General features: G+C 33.8%; 2 protein-coding genes and 1 pseudogene across 3 annotated transcripts in view; all 3 read right to left on the bottom strand.

Moving 5' to 3' along the window:
• Positions 1-1,968: 1,968 nt before the first annotated feature.
• LOC111483148 lies at positions 1,969-4,369 on the bottom strand (annotated as a pseudogene).
• A 2,381-nt stretch (positions 4,370-6,750) lies between these two features.
• On the bottom strand, positions 6,751-12,064 carry LOC111483112 (probable 1-deoxy-D-xylulose-5-phosphate synthase 2, chloroplastic). Its single transcript, XM_023129252.1, has 10 exons — positions 11,956-12,064; positions 10,277-10,409; positions 10,041-10,202; positions 9,696-9,860; positions 9,184-9,606; positions 8,227-8,500; positions 7,830-8,137; positions 7,469-7,750; positions 7,114-7,401; positions 6,751-7,043 (listed from the first exon to the last, which is right to left on the bottom strand). Exons 2-10 carry the CDS (start codon positions 10,364-10,366, stop codon positions 6,870-6,872), a joined length of 2,166 nt encoding a protein of 721 aa, XP_022985020.1. The 5' UTR covers positions 10,367-10,409; positions 11,956-12,064; the 3' UTR covers positions 6,751-6,869.
• A 3,646-nt stretch (positions 12,065-15,710) lies between these two features.
• LOC111483136 (probable glycosyltransferase At5g03795) overlaps positions 15,711-22,196 on the bottom strand; it is a 9,274-nt gene continuing 2,788 nt past the window's right edge. For both annotated transcript variants that reach the window (XM_023129277.1, XM_023129278.1), the window contains exons 4-6: positions 20,670-20,902; positions 16,199-16,356; positions 15,711-16,076 (exon numbers count right to left, since the gene is read on the bottom strand). In XM_023129277.1, coding sequence (XP_022985045.1) covers positions 15,975-16,076; positions 16,199-16,356; positions 20,670-20,902 — 493 coding nt within the window. In that variant the 3' untranslated portion in view covers positions 15,711-15,974. The remainder of the gene's footprint in view (positions 16,077-16,198; positions 16,357-20,669; positions 20,903-22,196) is intronic.

Raw genomic sequence — 22,196 nt, 5'->3', positions numbered from 1 at the left:
TGGATGCCTGATGAAACACCACCAAAATCAACTCTAATGCATATCACTGTCATATCATTACATGAACGTATCCTAATGCTATCGTTCTATCAATCTATTACAATCTTATCCCTTTCTACCCATAACCTAATCGTATTCTTTTATCAATCGATCGTGACTATATCGTTTTTATCAATCTCTTATATCCATAGCATTTCGATATGTAACCTAACCATAACATTTTATGAACATATCTTACTCCTATCGTTGCATTACGTTTAGTGCATCCTTCTTGTATCTTATCTTAAACATATCATTGAACACACCGCACCATAAGTATTATCATACAATTCACATATCACAACATATACATAACATATCATAAATATATCGATTCACAAACAATTCACACATATCAATATATATGACACTTGCAGAACCACGGGGCACGTGCCAACATCAAATATAATCATGCCGATAGTAAGGTCACGTACCTGGTTAGCTTAAGTTGGTGTCATCAATTTGTCCTTAATAAAAGTTCGATTCCTTATATTGAAATCCAAGTCAATCTAGGTGAGCTCATAACATCAGTTTCAAGTTAGAACTTCTACAAAATTGTTTCTCTAATTTATATTGGTCCACAGACGTTAGAGTCTTTGCACGGGTTTGTTATAGTATTATTTTCATACAAACCATTTAATATATTTTAACATTTATAATTTTGTTAATACCTTTTAAACATTTTTACTGTATTTAATACCTTCAACATCATTTTTCATTCTTTTTAATTATATTCACAATCTTTCCCGTCTATAGTCGTTTTTTTTAATTGCTTTTAATTATATTCATAATCTTTCTCTCTTACTATTTTTTTTTATTACCAATCTTCTCCCTATCTTCTACTGTTTTTTTTTTCTTACTTTTTAATTATATTCACAATCTTTCTTTTATTTATATTACCAATCTTCTCCCTGTCTCTTAGGGTTTTTTTTTCTTACTTTTTAATTATATTCACAATCTTCTTTTTTTTATATTACCAATCTTTTCCCCGTCTCTTATCGTTTTTTTCTTATTTTTTAATTATATTTACAATCTTCCTTCCCTTACTGTTTGTTTTTTTATTATTATTATTATTATTTTTTATATTACCAATATTCCCTATGTTCTAACTATTTTTCTCTTTTTTTTATTGCTTTTAATTATATTCATAATCTTCATTTTTTTATTTGTTTCTATATTTATCGGTTAACATTTATATTCTTGATTTTAAATTTAATTCATTCATTTGTTTATTATTTTACTATAGTTCGGTTAAGAATGAGAAATAGAATTGGGATTGAAGATGTGTATTCTCATTCATATTTATAACGACATAAGCTACCAACTAATATCCAAATGAGGAAAATATAAACTAATTAAATATTGGGAATAAAATAAAATATACTTTAAATAAAATATAAAGGAAAGAATATTAAGATATAATATGTAAGATATATTTCATAACTGACAAGTTGAATGTAATTAACATACACTCTCTATCTCTCTTCGCTTAAATCTGCTTTTACAGCCATTTTTGTTTTCTCAAATCTGACATTTTTTTTCTTAGTGTTTTTTGTTTTATTTTGTAGGTACTTCAGATTGTCGTGTAAGAATTGGTTTGAGGAAAGATGATAGATGAAGAATGAGAGATAGAGAGGAGTGGGGATGGTTGTTTTTTTAGTTTATTTAATTATTTATTCCTTTTATTTTATTATATATTTTTTAAAAAAGTAATTTTTTTTATTTGTTTTTTTGTTTGTTTACTTATTTATTTATTTATTTATGGGCTATTGTGTCTCCCAACTAAACTTATCTTGGAATAGTGAATCAAAAATTATCCATAAGTTAAAAACTAGAGCATCCAGCTAAAATCTGGAAGTTTTGGGGTGTAGAAACATAAACTGATAGGGTTGTTTTTAGTATTTTAAAACTTATTATTATGAACATTGCAGCTGTATGTCTGATAGCAATCCTGGGTTTGGTTTAAAACTGTGTTGGATATTCACTTAGGCAGGATCATAGGATTACATTATCGTTGATGAGTCTCATACATATAATATAACTTCTAACTAAGAGCTTGGCTTCCTGCTTGTAGAAACTTGCACGAAAAGAGCTTCTTTTGATCTTCCTAAAAGAGTTAGCACTGTTCCAGCTATGTGTCCAGCCGACAATCCCGCTTCTTCCATCTGGTCTCGTGGTGATCCATGGTCGATGTATCGATCGGGAAGAACCATACTTCTCAACTGCACCATAATTAAGTTGATATTAGTAGAACGAAACGAAATGAAACGAAACGAAACGATTTTGAATTACCTTGAGATGATGATCATCTAAAAGTCCTGTTAAGCTAAGAAAATGGGATACATGAGAACCAAAGCCTCCAATGGAGCCTTCCTCCACAACAATAAGAATTTCATGTTCCTTAGCCAATTGCCTGAGGAGTTGAGTATCCAGAGGCTTGCAAAACCTAGCATTGGCTATTGTTGGGACAATGCCTCTTGTTTTAAGCAATTCAGCCGCTCCAACACATTGTTGAACTATTGAGCCATATCCCAAGATAGCAACTTTAGTGCCTTCCATCAGTATTCTCCCCTTGCCAATCTGCTCAATGAAACAAAAAATGTGTTAGATTTTAGTTTGAGATACTATATTGTAATCTCATGCTAACCTCTATTGGAGTTCCTTTGTAGTTAGGAGGAAGATTGACGCCAATCCCGTTGCCTCTTGGAAATCGAAAACAACTTGGTCTATCGTCGATTGCTGCTGCCGTTGCAACCATGTGCATTAGTTCAGCTTCATCAGATGGAGCCATGACAACCATGTTTGGCAAACAAGCCATGTATGTTATATCAAATGCTCCACAATGTGTCAGCCCATCGGCACCGACCAAACCAGCTCGATCCATTGCGAAACGGACAGGTAGTTTCTGAAGGTCTACGTCATGCACCACCTTCATGACCATGCCATATAGTTAGTAGTTAGGCCAATACAACACTATCTAGAACTTGAAAATAACCTTTTGTTATTACCTGATCAAAGCCTCTTTGAAGGAAGGATGAGTAAATAGCACAAAATGGCTTCAGACCCTCTGTAGCTAAACCAGCTGCAAAAGTAACAGCATGTTGCTCGGCGATCCTGACATCGAAGCAACGATCTGGGAACTTCTTCTGGAAGTAATTAAGACCAGTTCCACCACCCATGGCAGCATGGATGGCAACGATTTTGTCGTCGACTTCAGCTTCTTGTATCAGAGACTCAGCAAAGTATTGAGTGTATGAAAGTGTAGGAGATTTTGTCTTGAATTGCTTGCCAGCTTTCGGATCAAACTGGACAACTCCTAAACGTTTGGAAGAGTTGTAAAGAAGTATTTGAAAGAATGCATGAAACAAAACATGATGTTGCGACTTAGAACAAAGCCTAACCATGCATTTTATCAGCAACTGCTTCTGTTGGTGGATAGTACTTCCCTTTTTCTGTAATGATGTGGATCAATACAAGTCCGGGGGCTGGCATTGATCTCACCTTATCAAAAATGGTCACCAAATCTCATACATTGTGTCAATCCACAAGATCAATATAGTACAAGCCTAACTCCTCGAAAAACGTCGATCTCGAGCTACTGATCATATCTCATGCATATTCGTCGATTTTTGCTGCAATTTCATGGGCTTGCCCACCAATTTGTCTTGTGATAGTCTTCAAAGAATGGTATGAAAGTCACCCACACTGATATCTAGGTAATTAAAGTGAGATGTTTTAAAGTGCTGGCAAGAGTCTAAATTTCACGAAGTACTCACAAGGAATTGTCGAGGATTGTTGGGAGGGAGTCGTCCCACATTGGCTAATTTAGGGAATGATCATGGGTTTATATAAGGAATACATCTCCATTGGTATGAGACCTTTTGAGAACGCATAAAAGCAAAGTCATTTGAGTTTATGCTCAAAGTGGACAATATCATACTATTGTGTGCTTGCTTGCAGCTTGGTTAAGGCACTTCTCAGCGCACCAACAGGAGTAGCTGGTCCATCAAAAGTGTAGCAACAGGTAAAGAGACTTGCTTGTTGTCGTTAAGGATAATGATCATGTTGGCATCAAGATAGCCTGCGTTGTTCATTGTCTCGTATGCTTGGCCTGTTGTCATAGCTCCATCTCCTATCACAACAATGACATTGTTCTTCTTTCCCAAAAGGTCTCTGCCAACGGCCATGCCAATACTAGCTGATATGCTCGTAGGGCTGTGTCCTGCACCAAAAGCATCATGAACACTCTCATCCCTTTTGGGAAACCAACAAACCCTGAAGTTTGACTAGTAGTATGCATTATTGACCTTCTTCTAGTGACAATTTTGTGTGGATGCCTGATGAAACACCACCAAAATCAACTCTAATGCATATCACTGTCATATCATTACATGAACGTATCCTAATGCTATCGTTCTATCAATCTATTACAATCTTATCCCTTTCTACCCATAACCTAATCGTATTCTTTTATCAATCGATCGTGACTATATCGTTTTTATCAATCTCTTATATCCATAGCATTTCGATATGTAACCTAACCATAACATTTTATGAACATATCTTACTCCTATCGTTGCATTACGTTTAGTGCATCCTTCTTGTATCTTATCTTAAACATATCATTGAACACACCGCACCATAAGTATTATCATACAATTCACATATCACAACATATACATAACATATCATAAATATGTCGATTCACAAACAATTCACACATATCAATATATATGACACTTGCAGAACCACGGGGCACGTGCCAACATCAAATATAATCATGCCGATAGTAAGGTTACTTACCTGGTTAGCTTAAGTTGGTGTCATCAATTTGTCCTTAATAAAAGTTCGATTCCGTCTATTGAAATCCAAGTCAATCTAGGTGAGCTCATAACATCAGTTTCAAGTTAGAACTTCTACAAAATTGTTTCTCTAATTTATATTGGTCCATGTTGGAGTCTTTGTATGAGTTTGTTAGAGTATTATTTTCTTACAAACCATTTAATATCTTTTAATATTTATAATTTTGTTAATACCTTTAAACATTTTTACTGTGTTTAATATCTTCAACATCTTTTTGTTTTTTTAATTGCTTTTAATTATATTCATAATCTCTCTTATTATTTTTTTTATATTACCAATCTTCTCCTTATCTCCTCCTGATTTTTTTTCTTACTTTTTAATTATATTCACCATCTTATATTCACCATCTTACTTCTACAAAATTGTTTCTCTAATTTATAATTGTCCACAGATGTTAGAGTCTTTGCATGGGTTTGTTATAGTATTATTTTCATACAAACCATTTAATATATTTTAACATTTATAATTTGGTTAATACCTTTAAACATTTTTACTGTATTTAATACCTTCAACATCTTTTTTCATTCTTTTTAATTATATTCACAATCTTTCCCGTCTATAGTCGTTTCTTTTAATTGCTTTTAATTATATTCATAATCTTTCTCTCTTACTATTTTTTTTTTATTACCAATCTTCTCCCTATCTTCTACTGTTTTTTTTTCTTACTTTTTAATTATATTCACAATCTTTCTTTTATTTATATTACCAATCTTCTCCCTGTCTCTTACGGTTTTTTTCTTACCTTTTAATTATATTCACAATCTTCTTTTTTTTTATATTACTAATCTTTTCCCTGTCTCTTATCGTTTTTTTTCTTATTTTTTAATTATATTTACAATCTTCCTTCCCTTACTGTTTGTTTTATTATTATTATTATTTTTTTTTATATTACCAATATTTCCTATGTTCTAACTATTTTTCTCTTTTTTTTTATTGCTTTTAATTATATTCATAATTTTCATTTTTTCTGTTTCTTGGACGTTTCTTTTTTTTGGCTTTTAATTATATTCACAATCTTCCCTCCCTGTTTTTCTTTTCTTCTATTCTGTTAGTCGTATTCTCGATTTCGTATTTTATTTTTTTTATTTGTTTCTATATTTATCTGTTAACATTTATATTCTTGATTTTAAATTTAATCCATTCATTTGTTTATTATTTTACTATAGTTCTGTTAAGAATGAGAAATAGAATTGGGATTGAAGATGTGTATTCTCATTCATATTTATAACGACATAATCTACCAACTAATATCCAAATGAGGAAAATATAAACTAATTAAATATTGAGAATAAAATAAAATATACTTTAAATAAAATATAAAGGAAAGAATATTAAGATATAATATGTAAGATATATTTCATAACTGACAAGTTGAATGTAATTAACATACACTCTCTATCTCTCTTCGCTTAAATCTGCTTTTACAGCCATTTTTGTTTTCTCAAATCTGACATTTTTTTTCTTGTGTTTTTTGTTTTATTTTGTAGGTACTTCAAATGGTCGTGTAAGAATTGGTTTGAGGAAAGATGATAGATGAAGGATGAGAGATAGAGAGGAGTGGGGATGGTTGTTTTTTTAGTTTATTTAATTATTTATTCCTTTTATTTTATTATATATTTTTTAAAAAAGTAATTTTTTTTATTTGTTTTTTTGTTTGTTTACTTATTTATTTATTTATTTATGGGCTATTGTGTCTCCCAACTAAACTTATCTTGGAATAGTGAATCAAAAATTATCCATAAGTTAAAAACTAGAGCATCCAGCTAAAATCTGGAAGTTTTGGGGTGTAGAAACATAAACTGATAGGGTTGTTTTTAGTATTTTAAAACTTATTATTATGAACATTGCAGCTGTATGTCTGATAGCAATCCTGGGTTTGGTTTAAAACTGTGTTGGATATTCACTTAGGCAGGATCATAGGATTACATTATCGTTGATGAGTCTCATACATATAATATAACTTCTAACTAAGAGCTTGGCTTCCTGCTTGTAGAAACTTGCACGAAAAGAGCTTCTTTTGATCTTCCTAAAAGAGTTAGCACTGTTCCAGCTATGTGTCCAGCCGACAATCCCGCTTCTTCCATCTGGTCTCGTGGTGATCCATGGTCGATGTATCGATCGGGAAGAACCATACTTCTCAACTGCACCATAATTAAGTTGATATTAGTAGAACGAAACGAAATGAAACGAAACGAAACGATTTTGAATTACCTTGAGATGATGATCATCTAAAAGTCCTGTTAAGCTAAGAAAATGGGATACATGAGAACCAAAGCCTCCAATGGAGCCTTCCTCCACAACAATAAGAATTTCATGTTCCTTAGCCAATTGCCTGAGGAGTTGAGTATCTAGAGGCTTGCAAAACCTAGCATCGGCTATTGTTGGGACAATGCCTCTTGTTTTAAGCAATTCAGCCGCTCCAACACATTGTTGAACTATTGAGCCATATCCCAAGATAGCAACTTTAGTGCCTTCCATCAGTATTCTCCCCTTGCCAATCTGCTCAATGAAACAAAGAATGTGTTAGATTTTAGTTTGAGATACTATATTGTAATCTCATGCTAACCTCTATTGGAGTTCCTTTGTAGTTAGGAGGAAGATCGACGCCAATCCCGTTGCCTCTTGGAAATCGAAAACAACTTGGTCTATCGTCGATTGCTGCTGCCGTTGCAACCATGTGCATTAGTTCAGCTTCATCAGATGGAGCCATGACAACCATGTTTGGCAAACAAGCCATGTATGTTATATCAAATGCTCCACAATGTGTCGGCCCATCGGCACCGACCAAACCAGCTCGATCCATTGCGAAACGGACAGGTAGTTTTTGAAGGTCTACGTCGTGCACCACCTTCATGACCATGCCATATAGTTAGTAGTTAGGACAATACAACACTGTCTAGAACTTGAAAATAACCTTTTGTTGTTACCTGATCAAAGCCTCTTTGAAGGAAGGATGAGTAAATAGCACAAAATGGCTTCAAACCCTCTGTAGCTAAACCAGCTGCAAACGTAACAGCATGTTGCTCGGCGATCCCGACATCGAAGCAACGATCTGGGAACTTCTTCTGGAAGTAATTAAGACCAGTTCCACCACCCATGGCAGCATGGATGGCAACGATTTTGTCGTCGACTTCAGCTTCTTGTATCAGAGACTCAGCAAAGTATTGAGTGTATGAAAGTGTAGGAGATTTTGTCTTGAATTGCTTGCCAGTTTTAGGATCAAACTGGACAACTCCTAAACGTTTGGAAGAGTTGTAAAGAAGTAAGTATTTGAAAGAATGCATGAAACAAAACATGATGTTGCGACTTAGAACAGAGTCTAACCATGCATTTTATCAGCTGCTGCTTCTGCTGGTGGATAGCCCTTCCCTTTTTCTGTAACGATGTGGATCAATACAGGTCCGGGGGCTGGCATTGATTTCACCTTATCAAAAATGGTCACCAAATCTCCCACATTGTGTCCATCCACTGGACCAATATAGTACAAGCCTAACTCCTCGAAAAACGTCGATCCCGAGCCACTAATCATACCTCGTGCATATTCGTCGACTTTTGCTGCAACTTCATGGGCTTGCCCACCAATTTGTCTTGTGATGGTCTTCAAAGAATGATATGAAAGTCACTAACACTAATATCTAGGTACTTAAAGTGAGGTGTTTTAAAGTGCTCGCAAGAGTAAATTTCATGGAGTGCTCATAAGAAATTGTTGAGGATTGTTGAGAGGGAGTCGTCCCACATTGGCTAATTTATGAAATGATCATGAGTTTATATACGGAATACATCTCCATTGATATGAGACATTTTGGAAAAGCCCAAAAGTAAAGCCATTTGAGCATGCTCAAAGTGAATAATATCATACCATTGTGGAGGTTTGTGATTACTAACATGATATGAGAGTCATGCCCTTAATTTAGTCATGTGAATAGAATTCTCAAATGTCGAACAAAGAAGTTATGATCCTCGAAGATGTAGTCAAAAGTGACTAACGTGTCAATCAAAGGGTGTACTTTGTTCGAGGACTCTAGTGAAGGAGTCGATCCTTGATTAAGAGGAAGTTGTTCAAGGGCTCCATAGGCCTCAAAGGAGACTCTATAGTGGACTTTGTTCAAGGAGAAGATGATCATGGGGTTTATAAGTAAGAAATATATCTCCATCAGTATGAGGCCTTTTGGAGAGGCCCAAAAGTAGAGTCATGAGAGCATATGCTCAAAGTGGACCATATCATACGATAATGAAGAGTCGTGATTGTCTATATGAAACATGGAACATGTAAGGTTTTACCTTTGCAGCTTCACGAAGCTTACGAAATTGTGTGCTTGCTTGCAGCTTAGTTAAGGCACCACTGAGTGCACCAACAGGAGTAGCTGGTCCATCAAGTGTAGCAGTAGGCAAGGAGACTTGCTTGTTGTCGTTGAGGATAATGATCATGTTGGCATCAAGATAGCCTGCGTTGTTCATTGCCTCGTATGCTTGGCCTGCTGTCATGGCTCCATCTCCTATCACAGAAATGACATTATTCTTTTTTCCCAAAAGGTCTCTGCCAACAGCCATGCCAAGACCAGCTGATATGCTTGTAGAGCTGTGTCCAGCACCAAAAGCATCATGAACACTCTCATCCCTTTTGGGAAATCCAGCAAGCCCGGAAGTTTGCCTTATAGTATGCATTCTTGACCTTCTTCCAGTGAGAATTTTGTGTGGATATGCCTGCAAGAAACACCACCAAAATCAACTCTAATCCTCAAAACAACGAAGTCTAGAATTTTTTTTTTTTTTTTTTTTTTTTTTTTTTGCACCTGATGCCCAACATCCCATATGATCTTGTCTTCTGGAGTGTTGAACACATGATGCAGTGCCACAGTTAGCTCGACGACACCTAAACTCGAACTTAAATGACCTCCAGATTTGGCTACAGAGAACACAATTTCTGCTCTAAGCTCTGCTGCTAACTGCTTAAGATCCTGAATTTGACCACAAAAAACAATGAGAATAGAAGAAGGAAACTTGAGAGAACTCAATTTTCAACGTTTTTAAAACGTGTCTGCTAGGGAGAGGTTTCCACACCCTTATAAAAAGTGTTTCATTTTCCTCCCCAACCGATGTAGGATCTCTAACAGCTCAACAACCATCAACAGCTTTACCTCTGGTGACAGATTCTTCATATGAATAGGATAATTGACAGTATCCAACAAGGGCGTCGCCGGTTTTTCGCCGGAGTAGTCGACGGTGAATCCATCTGTTTCTTTTCCTACCAGATTCCTCACTTCATCATTGGGTTTATTATTCAAAGCTCTCAAACGAAACTGTATTAAGAACAAACCGTGGTTAATACTTGAAGCAAAAGCAAAGAAAAGAAGAGGGGATTTTGAATAATAACCTGTTTTGAGTTAAAAAGCCTTGGCCTTGAAAATTCCAAGAATGGGGAGAAAGTTTGAGTTGGATTGATGAGAAGCTGAGCCATTGCCATAGCTGATGAACCAACACGAACACGCAAATTCAAGGGAAGCTATCTATGTACGCAATGCATCAAAAACAAAAACTTATAAGTTGCCGCCAAGACATAGAGAAAGTCATGATCTATCAACATGAATAACTTCCAAAATAACTTAATAGCTCACTATCGTATCGATCTATCAACATGAACGTTCGATTATCTACTCGTTCTTAAAAGGGGTCGATCTAATGAAGATTTAGAGATGAAGTTAAAGTGAAAAGCCTAATTTTTTATACAAGAACGAAGAACGAAGAAATGGTAGACTTGAAAAGTTTATTTGACTTTGACATCCAAGTCTTCCACTCAAATTATAATTGAACAAGAAAACAGTTTGCCTTCTAGGTTGATCAAATTAAAGTAAATGTCTTTTCAGCTCTTTGGATTCATAGCTAATTTTTTTTTTTTAAAATATTAAACTTTTATAATTTGATAACTGTCATTTTTTAAAATTAACTTTCTATTAATTTAATTTAATGTTGAATTGGTCAAAATAATTATTGTTAGGTGAATGAGACAATGTTTTTTCCCACGTCATCAATAAGATTATTCTTTAAAAAAATAATACTTTTCTAAAAAGAAATTGACTAACACAATAACTCATTCAAATTCAATTCGTCCAAATTAGGTTGGATTTGATTCAAATTAATAAAAATTTTGTGGATTGAATTAGTTCGAAACCGATCAATCAAATTAACTCAAATTTATTGTTAATTTTAAATTTTATATTTTTGTTAATAAAAAAATGTTAAAAAGTAAAAAATTGACTTGAGCATCCAAAAAATATTTTTTAAAAATTAAACTTCAACAAAAACACTAATTTCTATAAACATATTTTTGTTTTTAAAATTTGACCCAACTTTAATAATAATAAAAAAATAACAATCATAAATTTAAAAATCGAAATTATCATAGAACCAAACCTAATTTTTTTAAAAAAAATTGTTTAAAATGTAACGTTAAACCAAATCAAGTCGAGTTAATATTAAATAATACTAATAATAATAATCAAACGACAACGAACCAACCCGATTTGATTCGATAGTATGTTGTCTAATAACACCAGACAGTCCCCTCTCCAACAAATCAAAATTCATTCAATGTCTTTTTGTAATTGTAACTCAACCAATCATACAACATGCAAACTTAAATTCCATCGTAGTTATCCAAACAATAAACAAATATATATACACATATATAACAACAAAACAGACAACAAAAAAGTTGAAAATCCTCGTTTTATATATAAATCCTTGTTATATATATATATACACATACATATATATGTATATGTATATACATATAATCCTCATTCAAAACAAAACCAAACCAAAACTAAAATAAAAAGACATTTTCATGAACTCGAAATTAATCGTTATATAACGTTATCAAAAATCGTTAGAACTTAGAGAGTTTATACAAAAAAGAAATTGAAGAAGATGGAGAATTGAAAGACATGTTGGAGAATGATTTTGAAAGAAAACAATCAAATCGAAAAAACCCGAAAGAATTTAAGGGAAGACGGAGACGGAGACGGAGACGGAGGAGGAGAAGAAGGAACTTACTTGGGTGCAGAGATTGAGAGAGAGAGATAGGGACTTGGGAGGTTTGAATGAGTGTGAGGAGCAAGGGAGAGCAATAGAGAGAGCTTTAAAGGGGTTTGGAAAGTATGACAAATGCAACGCACCACAGAGGAGGAGGCACATTTAAAGACCTACTCATAATTTATGGCTTAAAAAGGGAAGTTTTAAGCCTTTGATGCTTGAAATGAACTGATATGGTTTTCAAATTTTGTTTTTGTTTGTAATAAAAATAAAAATAAAATAAAAAAGGAGCATCGAACTGCCCTCCCCCATGCAGATACCTTCTATTATACTCTTTGTCATCTTCCTCTCCCATTTTCTCTTCAATTTCTCTTTCAACTTCTCCCATCTTTTCAATTTCTCGTCTCATCATTATCGTTCTAATCAAATCCTTCATTCTCTACCTTCATAATTTACCATTGACTAAGCGTTGTAGCACGATACTTGAACTCGAAATTACGATTCGATATGATTGGATTATGTAGTTCCAGTCGACGGATTTGTTCCTATCGACCTATCCCTAAATATGAGATCTCACTTCGGTTGGAGAGGGGAACGAAACACCCTTTATAAAAGTGTGGAAATCTCTCCTTAACAGACGCGTTTTAAAACTTTGAAGGGAAAACTTATAGAGGATACTAATTGCTAGCGGTGGGCTTCGACCGTTATACTAAAACTTCAAATAGCTACCATTTGATTATTCACATTGGTATATTAAATATTATACTAGATCCCAATGTTGTAAGCTTGGTATTTAATAAAAATAATCTTCATCGATAACCATCAATATCATTATGATTAGTATATTGCTCCGTAGTGACTATAAATCATTAAAAATAGATTACTATATATAATTTTTTGCCTCATTCGAATACAAGAAAACGTTCGTTTCACATTTTCGAGAATCTCCTATGATATCATTATGTTACCTTATTTGTCTCAAATATTTCGTGAGAGCAAAATTTATTCTCATTAATCAACGCAAATTCTTTCCGCATGTTTTGTAATCACTCACCTGTTTCGTACAAAAAAAAAAAAAAAAAAACTTTGAATTTAGGAGCAACAACCGCGAATTTATGTAAATCTTCCTTCATCGTACTAACATATTGGAATCTAGATTCGATACCTGATATTCCTTATATTCTTCTATACGCTTGCAACATGGCCTAGTCACGCTACTTCTCTTGAACTGTTTCTTATAGTAAAAATAATTCTTACAAACCAACCCGAGTCATGTTTTATTCTTACTCACGGGTTTCCTAAAAAAAATTATTAGAAATCATCTAACATAAGATTATTCCAAGCTAAGTACGTATGATTTTAGAGTTTGTACGATCAAACAACCAAAAATGAATGTGCATTATTTTGGTATAGGTGGTAATTACTAATTCTTTTAAAAAAAATTCGACTATACTTCTACATCTTTAAGATCTCTCATTCGAATATGATCTCAGGTGAGTACGCTCAACGGTAGAGATTTTGGGGGTAAAGTCAAAGTCAAGTGACTCAAGAGACAAAAATATATGACAAAAAGATATAAACAATGGTAAATGTCGTGCATGGACTTCTATCTCATGGTCAAAGTATTGTTCATTTGACTTTGAACACTCCGAGTCTTCCACTAGTTTTTAAATTGGTAAAGACTTTGCTCTAAAACTTGTTTTCGATTGAAATATTCGAGATGTGATTACTCGGTCATTCATACTCTTATTTCAAACTATCATAGCTAAAAAGCCACGAATGAATCTAATTATTTAGTAAAAAAGATTATCGAATGAAGTAATGAAGTCAACTCACTTTCGTTGAGAGTTAATTTACTTTCAATGAAGTTATAATGATGCATTTATATGAGGGTCAATCCACGATTTTCCATTTTCCTCCCAAATTAGGTTGAGACGATATGAACTAGGTCAATTAATGCAATGTTGGGCTCGAGACAAGCGTTACATGCTTCCATAAACGGGAAAGGCCACCCTGCCTGAATCACGCCCAAGTTTTGATTTGGGCCGAAGATTCAATTTGACTTCATTCTCTATCCCGACTATTTTTCGAGTTGTGTTTTAGGTCCAACCTTCAAGCTTTACTATCATTGAGCCCATTTTTCTTTAGTTTCATCCCTCGTTTTTTAACCCACTTTTTATTTTGTCTCATAAATCCAAAATTACTTGTAACTCGATTTATTGGTTTTAAATCTTACGAACTCAAAATAATATGTCCTCAAGAACAGGCATGAATGACGATGATAAAGATGATAATGCACTTTTTCCTAATATATAATTTTCCTTCTTGTTGGATGATACTATTAACTTTCGAGTTTTTAGGAATTCTAATCAATATTTATACCACTTTTTAATATCTTTCATCATACTTAATACCCATTAAATCACTTCCTAAACTTCTTTATCTGGACAATAAATACACCATTGATTAAAAAAAATATATATATAGTTTTTGATCATTTAAAAATTTAATTTTTTATTTTACTCGGCCCCAATGGAGAGGGGATTCTCTGTTTTTAAACTAGAAATGAAGGAAGGAGTATGAAACATTTTTTTCCGATTAGATAAATAGGGCCGGAGATAGGATTATATTTCCCGTCCCTATCTCCTTCCCTCCTCAATTCCCCACTCCGCTTAATATAAATATATTTTCAACACATACACATATATACACATATACACCCACATGTTTTTTTAAATTTTGAATATGTTGTAATATTAAAATTTGAAGTTTTAGAAATTATATCTATAATTTTTTTTTAATGAAATATATTGATTTTTTATATAATAAAAATTATATTAAAAAAATGAAATTTTAAAATAATTATTTTCTTAAAAATAAAATCATGAAGAGTAAATTGTGTAGAAATGATGAAACCGGTGGCGGGGATGGAGACAGAGAAGACTACCCTTCCCCGTTCCCAACCTTCCCCGTTCCCACCCGTTACATAGACATCTTTAGTCAGTACCAAAAAAAAAAAAAAAAAAAAAAAAATTGATTTTGAATCCTATAATGGAATTAATAAAAATGGGAGCATCAAAGGGTCGGCCTCCTATTTGAGATACCTTATTTGTTAACATTTGTCATCTTCTTCTTTACCCTTTTTTTCTTTTCAATTTCTCTCTAAATTTCTCCTAAATTTCTCCTATCTTTTTATTTCTCCTTTCACCTTTTTTTTTTTTTTTTTTTTTTTTTTAATTTCTCTTATTTTTCTTTGTATATTCCAAATAATAATAATAATTGAATAAAAACAAAAGTAGTTTTGAAAACAGCTAAAAACATTTATTTCATTATTATGTTAAAAATAATCATTTTTTTAGAACTCACATGAGATTCTTGCCATTTTGTTTTAGGTTTATCCCCTATATATATATATATATATATATATATTATATATATATATATTCCCTGTAAATTAAGTTAAAATCACCCTGTAAATTATTGAACAAATTTGTGACAGCAGTCAAATTGAATAGTTTAATAAATTTTAAGTAAACTATCATAGGAAAAGAAATTATACATATTTATTTAGTTACCATAACTAAAATCATAAAAAATTCATATTATTTACCATATGCGAAAGATGTTACTTCTATAATTAGAATTTACTTCCTTAAAAAAAAAAAGAAAAAAACAGTAAATATTTTACCAACCACAAACGATAAGGCTCTGAATCCAAGTTTGACTGTTTTGGATGGTTGTAGAAAATTTACAACAAAGCAAAAGAAATATCTTCATAAGCAAACAAAAATTCAGAGTTGAAGCGTTACGTTGTGTGTAAAGAAATGGGCCACTCCAACATGAATTTGGGGATCCTTATCTTGAACAACAAGACACACAAATACAAATAACTAAGTTGACTAATATTTGTGCAATGCAACAGTTACAGATGCAATGTTTTTCTTTTCAAAAAAAAAAAAAAAGAATTAAACAAAAGAATATACTTTTTATAAGCATGTAATGAATTTTAATCTATCTGCTAAACTTTGGTTACAGACATATTAATATTTGATGACATGATGTCGTAACCATAAGTCGTACATCACCATATGGAATGCGTCATGTTTGATCGGAGGTGAATTCCATTGGAAATGCTTTTGAACCTGATAAATGTGTGCAAACATAGTAAGTGCGTGTTTTGATTAGCTTTCTACGTGATTTCGAAGAGTCGAAAAAGCTTATTTTAAGCGAATATGATCCGGGTTGGAAGGAAAGACCATAGTACCTGCACTAGATTTTTGTGGAGTTTAATGAACTCCATATCAGATATGTCCTTGAGAATTTGTTTCAATTGATATACATCGCGTTCCTTAACGATCACCGAAAATTTTTTCCAATCAATAATGTCGTTGAATGGAAGATCATAATAATCTGACAATATCACTGCAAGAAATCCATATGAAGAACTCAGGTAAGCCCCAAATAAAGGAGATTTTCATAAAATATTATAACAAAATGTTTAGAGATGAAAAAAGAGAGATTTAGATCCTAATCAAAATTGATTAAGGCCAGATAGATGCAAACATGTTAAACCATCTAATTAATCAAGATTAGTCTTGTTATTACTGATTAACTAGCCTGCCTTTTTTAGATATCTTTTATTGTTTTTCTGTTACGTGCCCACCTTTATTGGCATCACACATGTATGGTCAGTAAATAAGTTCGAACAATTCATTGAATCTTCCCAGCTGCTCTTTTCATGTGAGCACAATCAGAATAGAATTAGAAAAACGTTTCCTCGTTTTCCTCCGTTCTTCTCTGCCCATTTCCTTCCTTTTCCAAGTAACGGAAATGGGGTTTGAAAGGAGTAGGTATGAAGTTAGCCAAGGGAAAAGAGTACTCAACCTTCAAGCATGTCACAGCATCTAACCATACTTAACAGTGATATAAATTCCTTGAAATTCCTCTTTCAAGGAATTTTGTCCAAAAAATTATGCACATATAATAAGTTCTTTGGACTAAAGATAGTCACATTTAGAATTTTATAGAAATGGATAAAGAAAATTAGTATGAGATCACCTTGGGATCTTAAGGAAGCCTTAAGAAGCACGGATACAACACGATATGGACACAATGACAAGTTCAGAAGAACATGTTCATTAAAATATATATCATTTTATACAAGAAAGAAATCCAAAGTTAATAAGTTTTATGTATTTCTATACTTAAAAAATGAGTTTGATGTACTTCGCTCCTTAGGTTTATTCAAAATCAAGTGTTTGATATGTGTCAAACAAATGTTGGACCTACATTGACTTCTTACAACTAGTGTCTACGTATTAATTGTGCTAACAAGATCCCATACATGTCTACAATAAGTGTTGGAATGTTCAAGTGTCCAAGTATCCAAGTATCTAACATGTGTTAGGGCATGGACATACTAACGTAACTAAAGTGTCTGTGCTTCTTGTAGCTGTCCACAGAACCTAACTTTAACCTTGATTCTCATTTGTCGGAATGCATTTTGTATTGACTCGCTATAACCAAACATTATAGGGATTGATGTTTGAAGGGAGCTCCCCATAATTGTTCACATAAATGGACAACATCTTCAAAATCTAAGTACTCAATTCCTGAACTCTCTAACACAATTTCGACATGATTTTCCAATAATCTAAATGCAACCCTTTCCTGAATTCCTCCACAAAACACATCCAACAAAAAAGATTTTACATAGTCCTTTCCAGTATCTCCTTCAGTCCCCTAATTTGAAGGTAATAAGAAAATTGAAACCCTTCACACCGCAAGACGGGATAACGGGATCAGAGTATGTTTGCTTCGTTTACAAAATTATGCTTTCCTCTAAGGAGTTTTATCCAAACTTCATCAAAGAAACACTAAAATTGTAACTGGGAGCGTGCCCAAATACACCCTGAGTAAAAACCACCTCACAACTAAACCAGCTCTCCTAATTCCTGTGTAACTTAGTGATAGAATCTGTTTGTTTATTTCACATATAGGTACACAGCTTGAGTACACTACCACTCTTGTTCACCTAAGAGCCTCCCACCCCAAAAAGTACCCTAACTCTTATGATCCAGCTTTTAAATAGTCCCACACATTTCATTCCCATCTGTCGGAGTGCTTCTTGTATTGACTCACTATAACCTAATATTATAGTGCTTGATGTTTGAAGGGAGCTCTCCATAACTGTTCACATAAATGGACAACATTTTCACAATCTAAGTACTCAACTCCTGAACTCCCTAACACAGTTTCAACGTGATTTTCCAATGATCTAAACGCGACCCTTTCCTGAATTCCTTCATGAAACACATCCAACAAAAAAAGATTTTTCCATAATCCTTTCCCGCATCTCCTTCAGTCCCTTAATTTGAAGGTAATAAGAAAATTGACACCCTTCACACCACCAGACAAGATCAGAGTAAGTTTGCTTCCTTCACAAAATTATGCTTTCCTCTAAGAAGTCTTATCCAAACTTCATCAAAGAAACCCTATAATTATAACTGTGGAGCGTGCCCAGATACACCCCGAGTAAAAACTGCCTCACAACTAAACTAGCTCTCCTTTCCTATGTAACTTCGTGATAGAATCTATTTGTTTATTTCACATATAGATACACAGCTAAGAGAGTACTGGAATACACTACCACTCTTGTACACCTAAGAGTCTCCCACCCCAAAAAGGTACCCTAACTCTTATGATCCAACTTTTAAATACTCCCACACATTTCATTCCCATCTGTCGGAGTGCTTCTTGTATTGACTCGCTATAACCTAATATTATAGTGCTTGATGTTTGAAGGGAGATCCCCATAACTGTTCACATAAATGGACAACATTTTCACTATCTAAGTACTCAATTCCTCAACTCCCTAACATAGTTTTAACATGATTTTTCAATAATCTAAATGCGGCCCTTTCCTGAATTCCTCCATGAAACACATCCAACAAAAAAAAATTTCCAAAATCTTTTCCAGTATCTCCTTCAGTCCCTTAATTTGAAGGTAATAAGAAAATTGAAACCCTTCACACCGCAAGACAGGATTAGAGTAAGTTTTCTTCATTCGCAAAGTTATGCTTTCCTCTAAGGAGTCTTATCCAAACTTCATCAAAGAAACCCTAGAATTATAACTGAGGAGCGTGCCCAAGTACACCCTGAGTAAAGACACCCACAACTAAACCAGCTCTCCTAATTCCTATGTAACTTCGTGATAGAATCTATATTTCACATATAGGTACACAGCTAAGAGAGTACTAGAGTACACTACCACTCTTGTTCACCTAAGAGTCTCACACCCCAAAAAGGTACCCCGACTCTTATGATCCAACTTTTAAATACTCCCACACATTTCCCACCCGTCTAACTACCTAGTTACACTGGATCCCACACTAAAAACACTCGTGCAAGCACCAAAAGGTAAGGCATTTCTCTCCCACTCTTTTACACTTACTATTAGGGGTCTATCAACTATCACTTTATTACACTTATACTTGTGCAATGGAGTATTTCTACCATTCACCTAGACAGCAGACCCCCACATCAACTCAAGAATATGCAAGATATTAACAAAATTGAGAAAATACTTCTCCTCCGAGTTGAAGGTGAGAAAGGTGAAACACTGTCCAACCCAATACTCTAATTGAGACCCCTCTCCGTAACTCTCTTCAATAGAAGACTGACGGGAAACATTAAATCAAGATTACGAAACAAATAGCTTCATAAAGAAGCAGAAAGTCAAATTGAGAACATAAAATGAATGACCCAGCCACTCTCTCGTACACCACTCAGGCAGCATTTGCAAGTCTTCGTTCTTTTTCCCTCTTACATTCTCTGGCCTCACCTCTCACTCTCAAGAACCCCCTCCTCTCTCGCATGCTATCCCAATTTCTCACCATTTAACTCAGCGACTCTATACCAGCCAGCCAACCTCTGCCATCTATCTCCACTTGCCTGCGGAGATTTTTGTTTACAAAATCTCTCAACAAAAAGCATTAAAGAGAGCATAAAAAGGAAAAATGTTAATGGCAAAGGGAGTTCAAATTCTGGGATCTGGCAAAAGGATTTGCCCAGAACATGAGAGAGCATGATAGAACACAGGATTTGCCCAGAACCTAAAATGGCCGACAAGGATGTTTGTAGTTATTGTTGGGAACATAGTAGACCCTCACAATAAAACTCAAGAAAAAATTATTAAATACCAATACATGAACATACATCAATGTACTTAGTAATTCATGTATCGAACTATTCATGTATCCAACTATTCTTGTACTCGACGTGTGTCTAGATTAAATTTTTCAGTTACGTCTTATTCTGGGAATTGATTTTCTTAAAACTGGGAAATTTTATACGTTCACTATACTTAGTTAAAGGTTATATTCTTATCCCAAAAAGAAAAACAAAAGAAAGAAGTGCATTCTGTGACTAAAACTTGAACTTCCATGAGCCTTCTATTTTGATCCTTTTGAATTAAATTGGAAACTTAAGATTTCTATCCCCACATTTTAATAAAATGAATTTTTAAATGAAGAATATTTTGTGTTTATAAGAAAAAATGTAATGAAAACCAGCTTCCTCCTCGCCCACTCCCTACCCCCACCCCCCCAAAAAAAATGAAGTAAATTAGATTACCAACACCTTTAGCTAGAAAAAGGAAAAATAAACCCATAAAAATGAAAATAGAAAACGAACATTATATAGCTAAATAACCAAAAACAAAGTCAAGCTCTCACCTGGTACACATCCATAATGGATTGAGTCGGCTATTCGAGCACTGTTGACTTGCGAACCTCCCGGGCATATGCAGAATTTTGTCCTATAAAATCTTTTCTGGTACACTAGATGTCCAGTAGCTCTATTTATTCTGTTATTTGAAATGTCTAGTTCTGTATCATTCTCCCACACACGTGCTAGTATGACTCTAATTTTAGAGTTCCGATGGCCTGCCCAAAATCCAAGGGTTGTCCTGTTCAGAATACCATCTTCATCAGCAATGAACTGAAATTTATATTTAACAGCAATTCTTTCCAGAGGAAAAGATAATACAACTGTGAAATTAGATCAGTAAATGATCTGAATAGAGTATATTTTAACTTGATTGAATATCATCAAGAAATAAAACTTCATCCAAAATGATGTGATAAACATGGAAAATAGTCTAAAAGTCTACTCAGGGCTTGTAAGAAACAAAAAGAAAAAGTTAAATTGAAGCTTAAGGTCGGTATATCAAAAAATACCGAAGCTGGTATAGTGTTCAAGAGATCAGGTTGGATTGCTCTTCCCTATTGTGCTAAGCGTCATTCATCCCACAATAATTTTGGCCTACCCATGGTTGTGAATCCAAATTTTAAGAACTCGTTCTGAGGTCTCCCTAAAGGGGTAGATTGACCCTCTCAAATTGATAGTGAAGTTAATTTCATCTGCACTCTACGAATTCTAGTATTTGTGAAAGCATTTTTGCAAGGGAAACCTTACAGAAAACTTTCCAAATCTTAAAACACTATGTCTCATTTCTTATTCAAATCTTCCAATATAAGATACAGGAAATTTTTTGGCCAAGGTGTTGACAAGAAAATAACCAACCATTCTGGAATCCATCATCTGCTATAAGCTATCTACAGGGGCTAAAAATCTGACATTATGTTTACTATCCATTATTGTTAAAGAATAAAGAGCCTTCAAAAGTTTTCTTACGATGCACAATAAGCCACACATCCCACCGAATCCTCATTTTTATCATATGCGCACCTTAAACCAAATAACTCTTAAAATGCCGTTCTTTCTTTCATAACAGAACCTAAGGACTCCTGGAATTCCCAGTTAACAAACTATCCAGGAGCCAGACAAATCTCTTACACCTTATGCTATAAAGTACAAAGCACCCCCGCATCCCCTTGTCTAGGAATTCTCCCCAGCCATTTAGAGGAATAAACGCTTTTCATCCAAAAGTTCCTGATTGTAAGGCCCCACTTTTAGAGTCAGTATGACCTTCTTCCAGTTAACAAGATGACTCCATCCATCCACACCTGAATATTTTTTTTCTTCCCAGATAATACACTCCAAAACTTCTGAATCAACTCACCATGCTTCTCAAGAATAGGCATAATGATTAAAAAATAAAATAAAAGGGTATATGGGAAAGGAAAAATTATTCTGGAGTTAGCCTGCCACCTTTAATCAAAGTGCTTCCTTACATCTTTTTTTTTTTTTTTTTTTTTTTTTTTTTTTTTTTTTTTTTTTTTTTTTTTTTTTTTTTTTTT

This window comes from Cucurbita maxima, unplaced genomic scaffold, assembly GCF_002738345.1.
Source record: "Cucurbita maxima cultivar Rimu unplaced genomic scaffold, Cmax_1.0 Cma_Scf00008, whole genome shotgun sequence".
Classification (NCBI taxonomy): Eukaryota; Viridiplantae; Streptophyta; class Magnoliopsida; order Cucurbitales; family Cucurbitaceae; genus Cucurbita; species Cucurbita maxima.
The sequence above is the reverse complement of the archived record's forward strand: the minus strand, read 5'-3'. Positions and strand labels throughout refer to the sequence as shown.

Bases quoted from the DNA above. Each gene is read 5' to 3' on its own strand.
- LOC111483112 (XM_023129252.1), bottom strand. From the start codon at position 10,366: ATGGCAATGGCTCAGCTTCTCATCAATCCAACTCAAACTTTCTCCCCA. The intron at 10,203-10,276 runs GTTATTATTCAA...TTCTTAATACAG, and splicing joins GGCTTTTTAACTCAAAACAG to TTTCGTTTGAGAGCTTTGAA. The intron at 7,044-7,113 runs GTAATTCAAAAT...ATTATGGTGCAG, and splicing joins TAGATGATCATCATCTCAAG to TTGAGAAGTATGGTTCTTCC.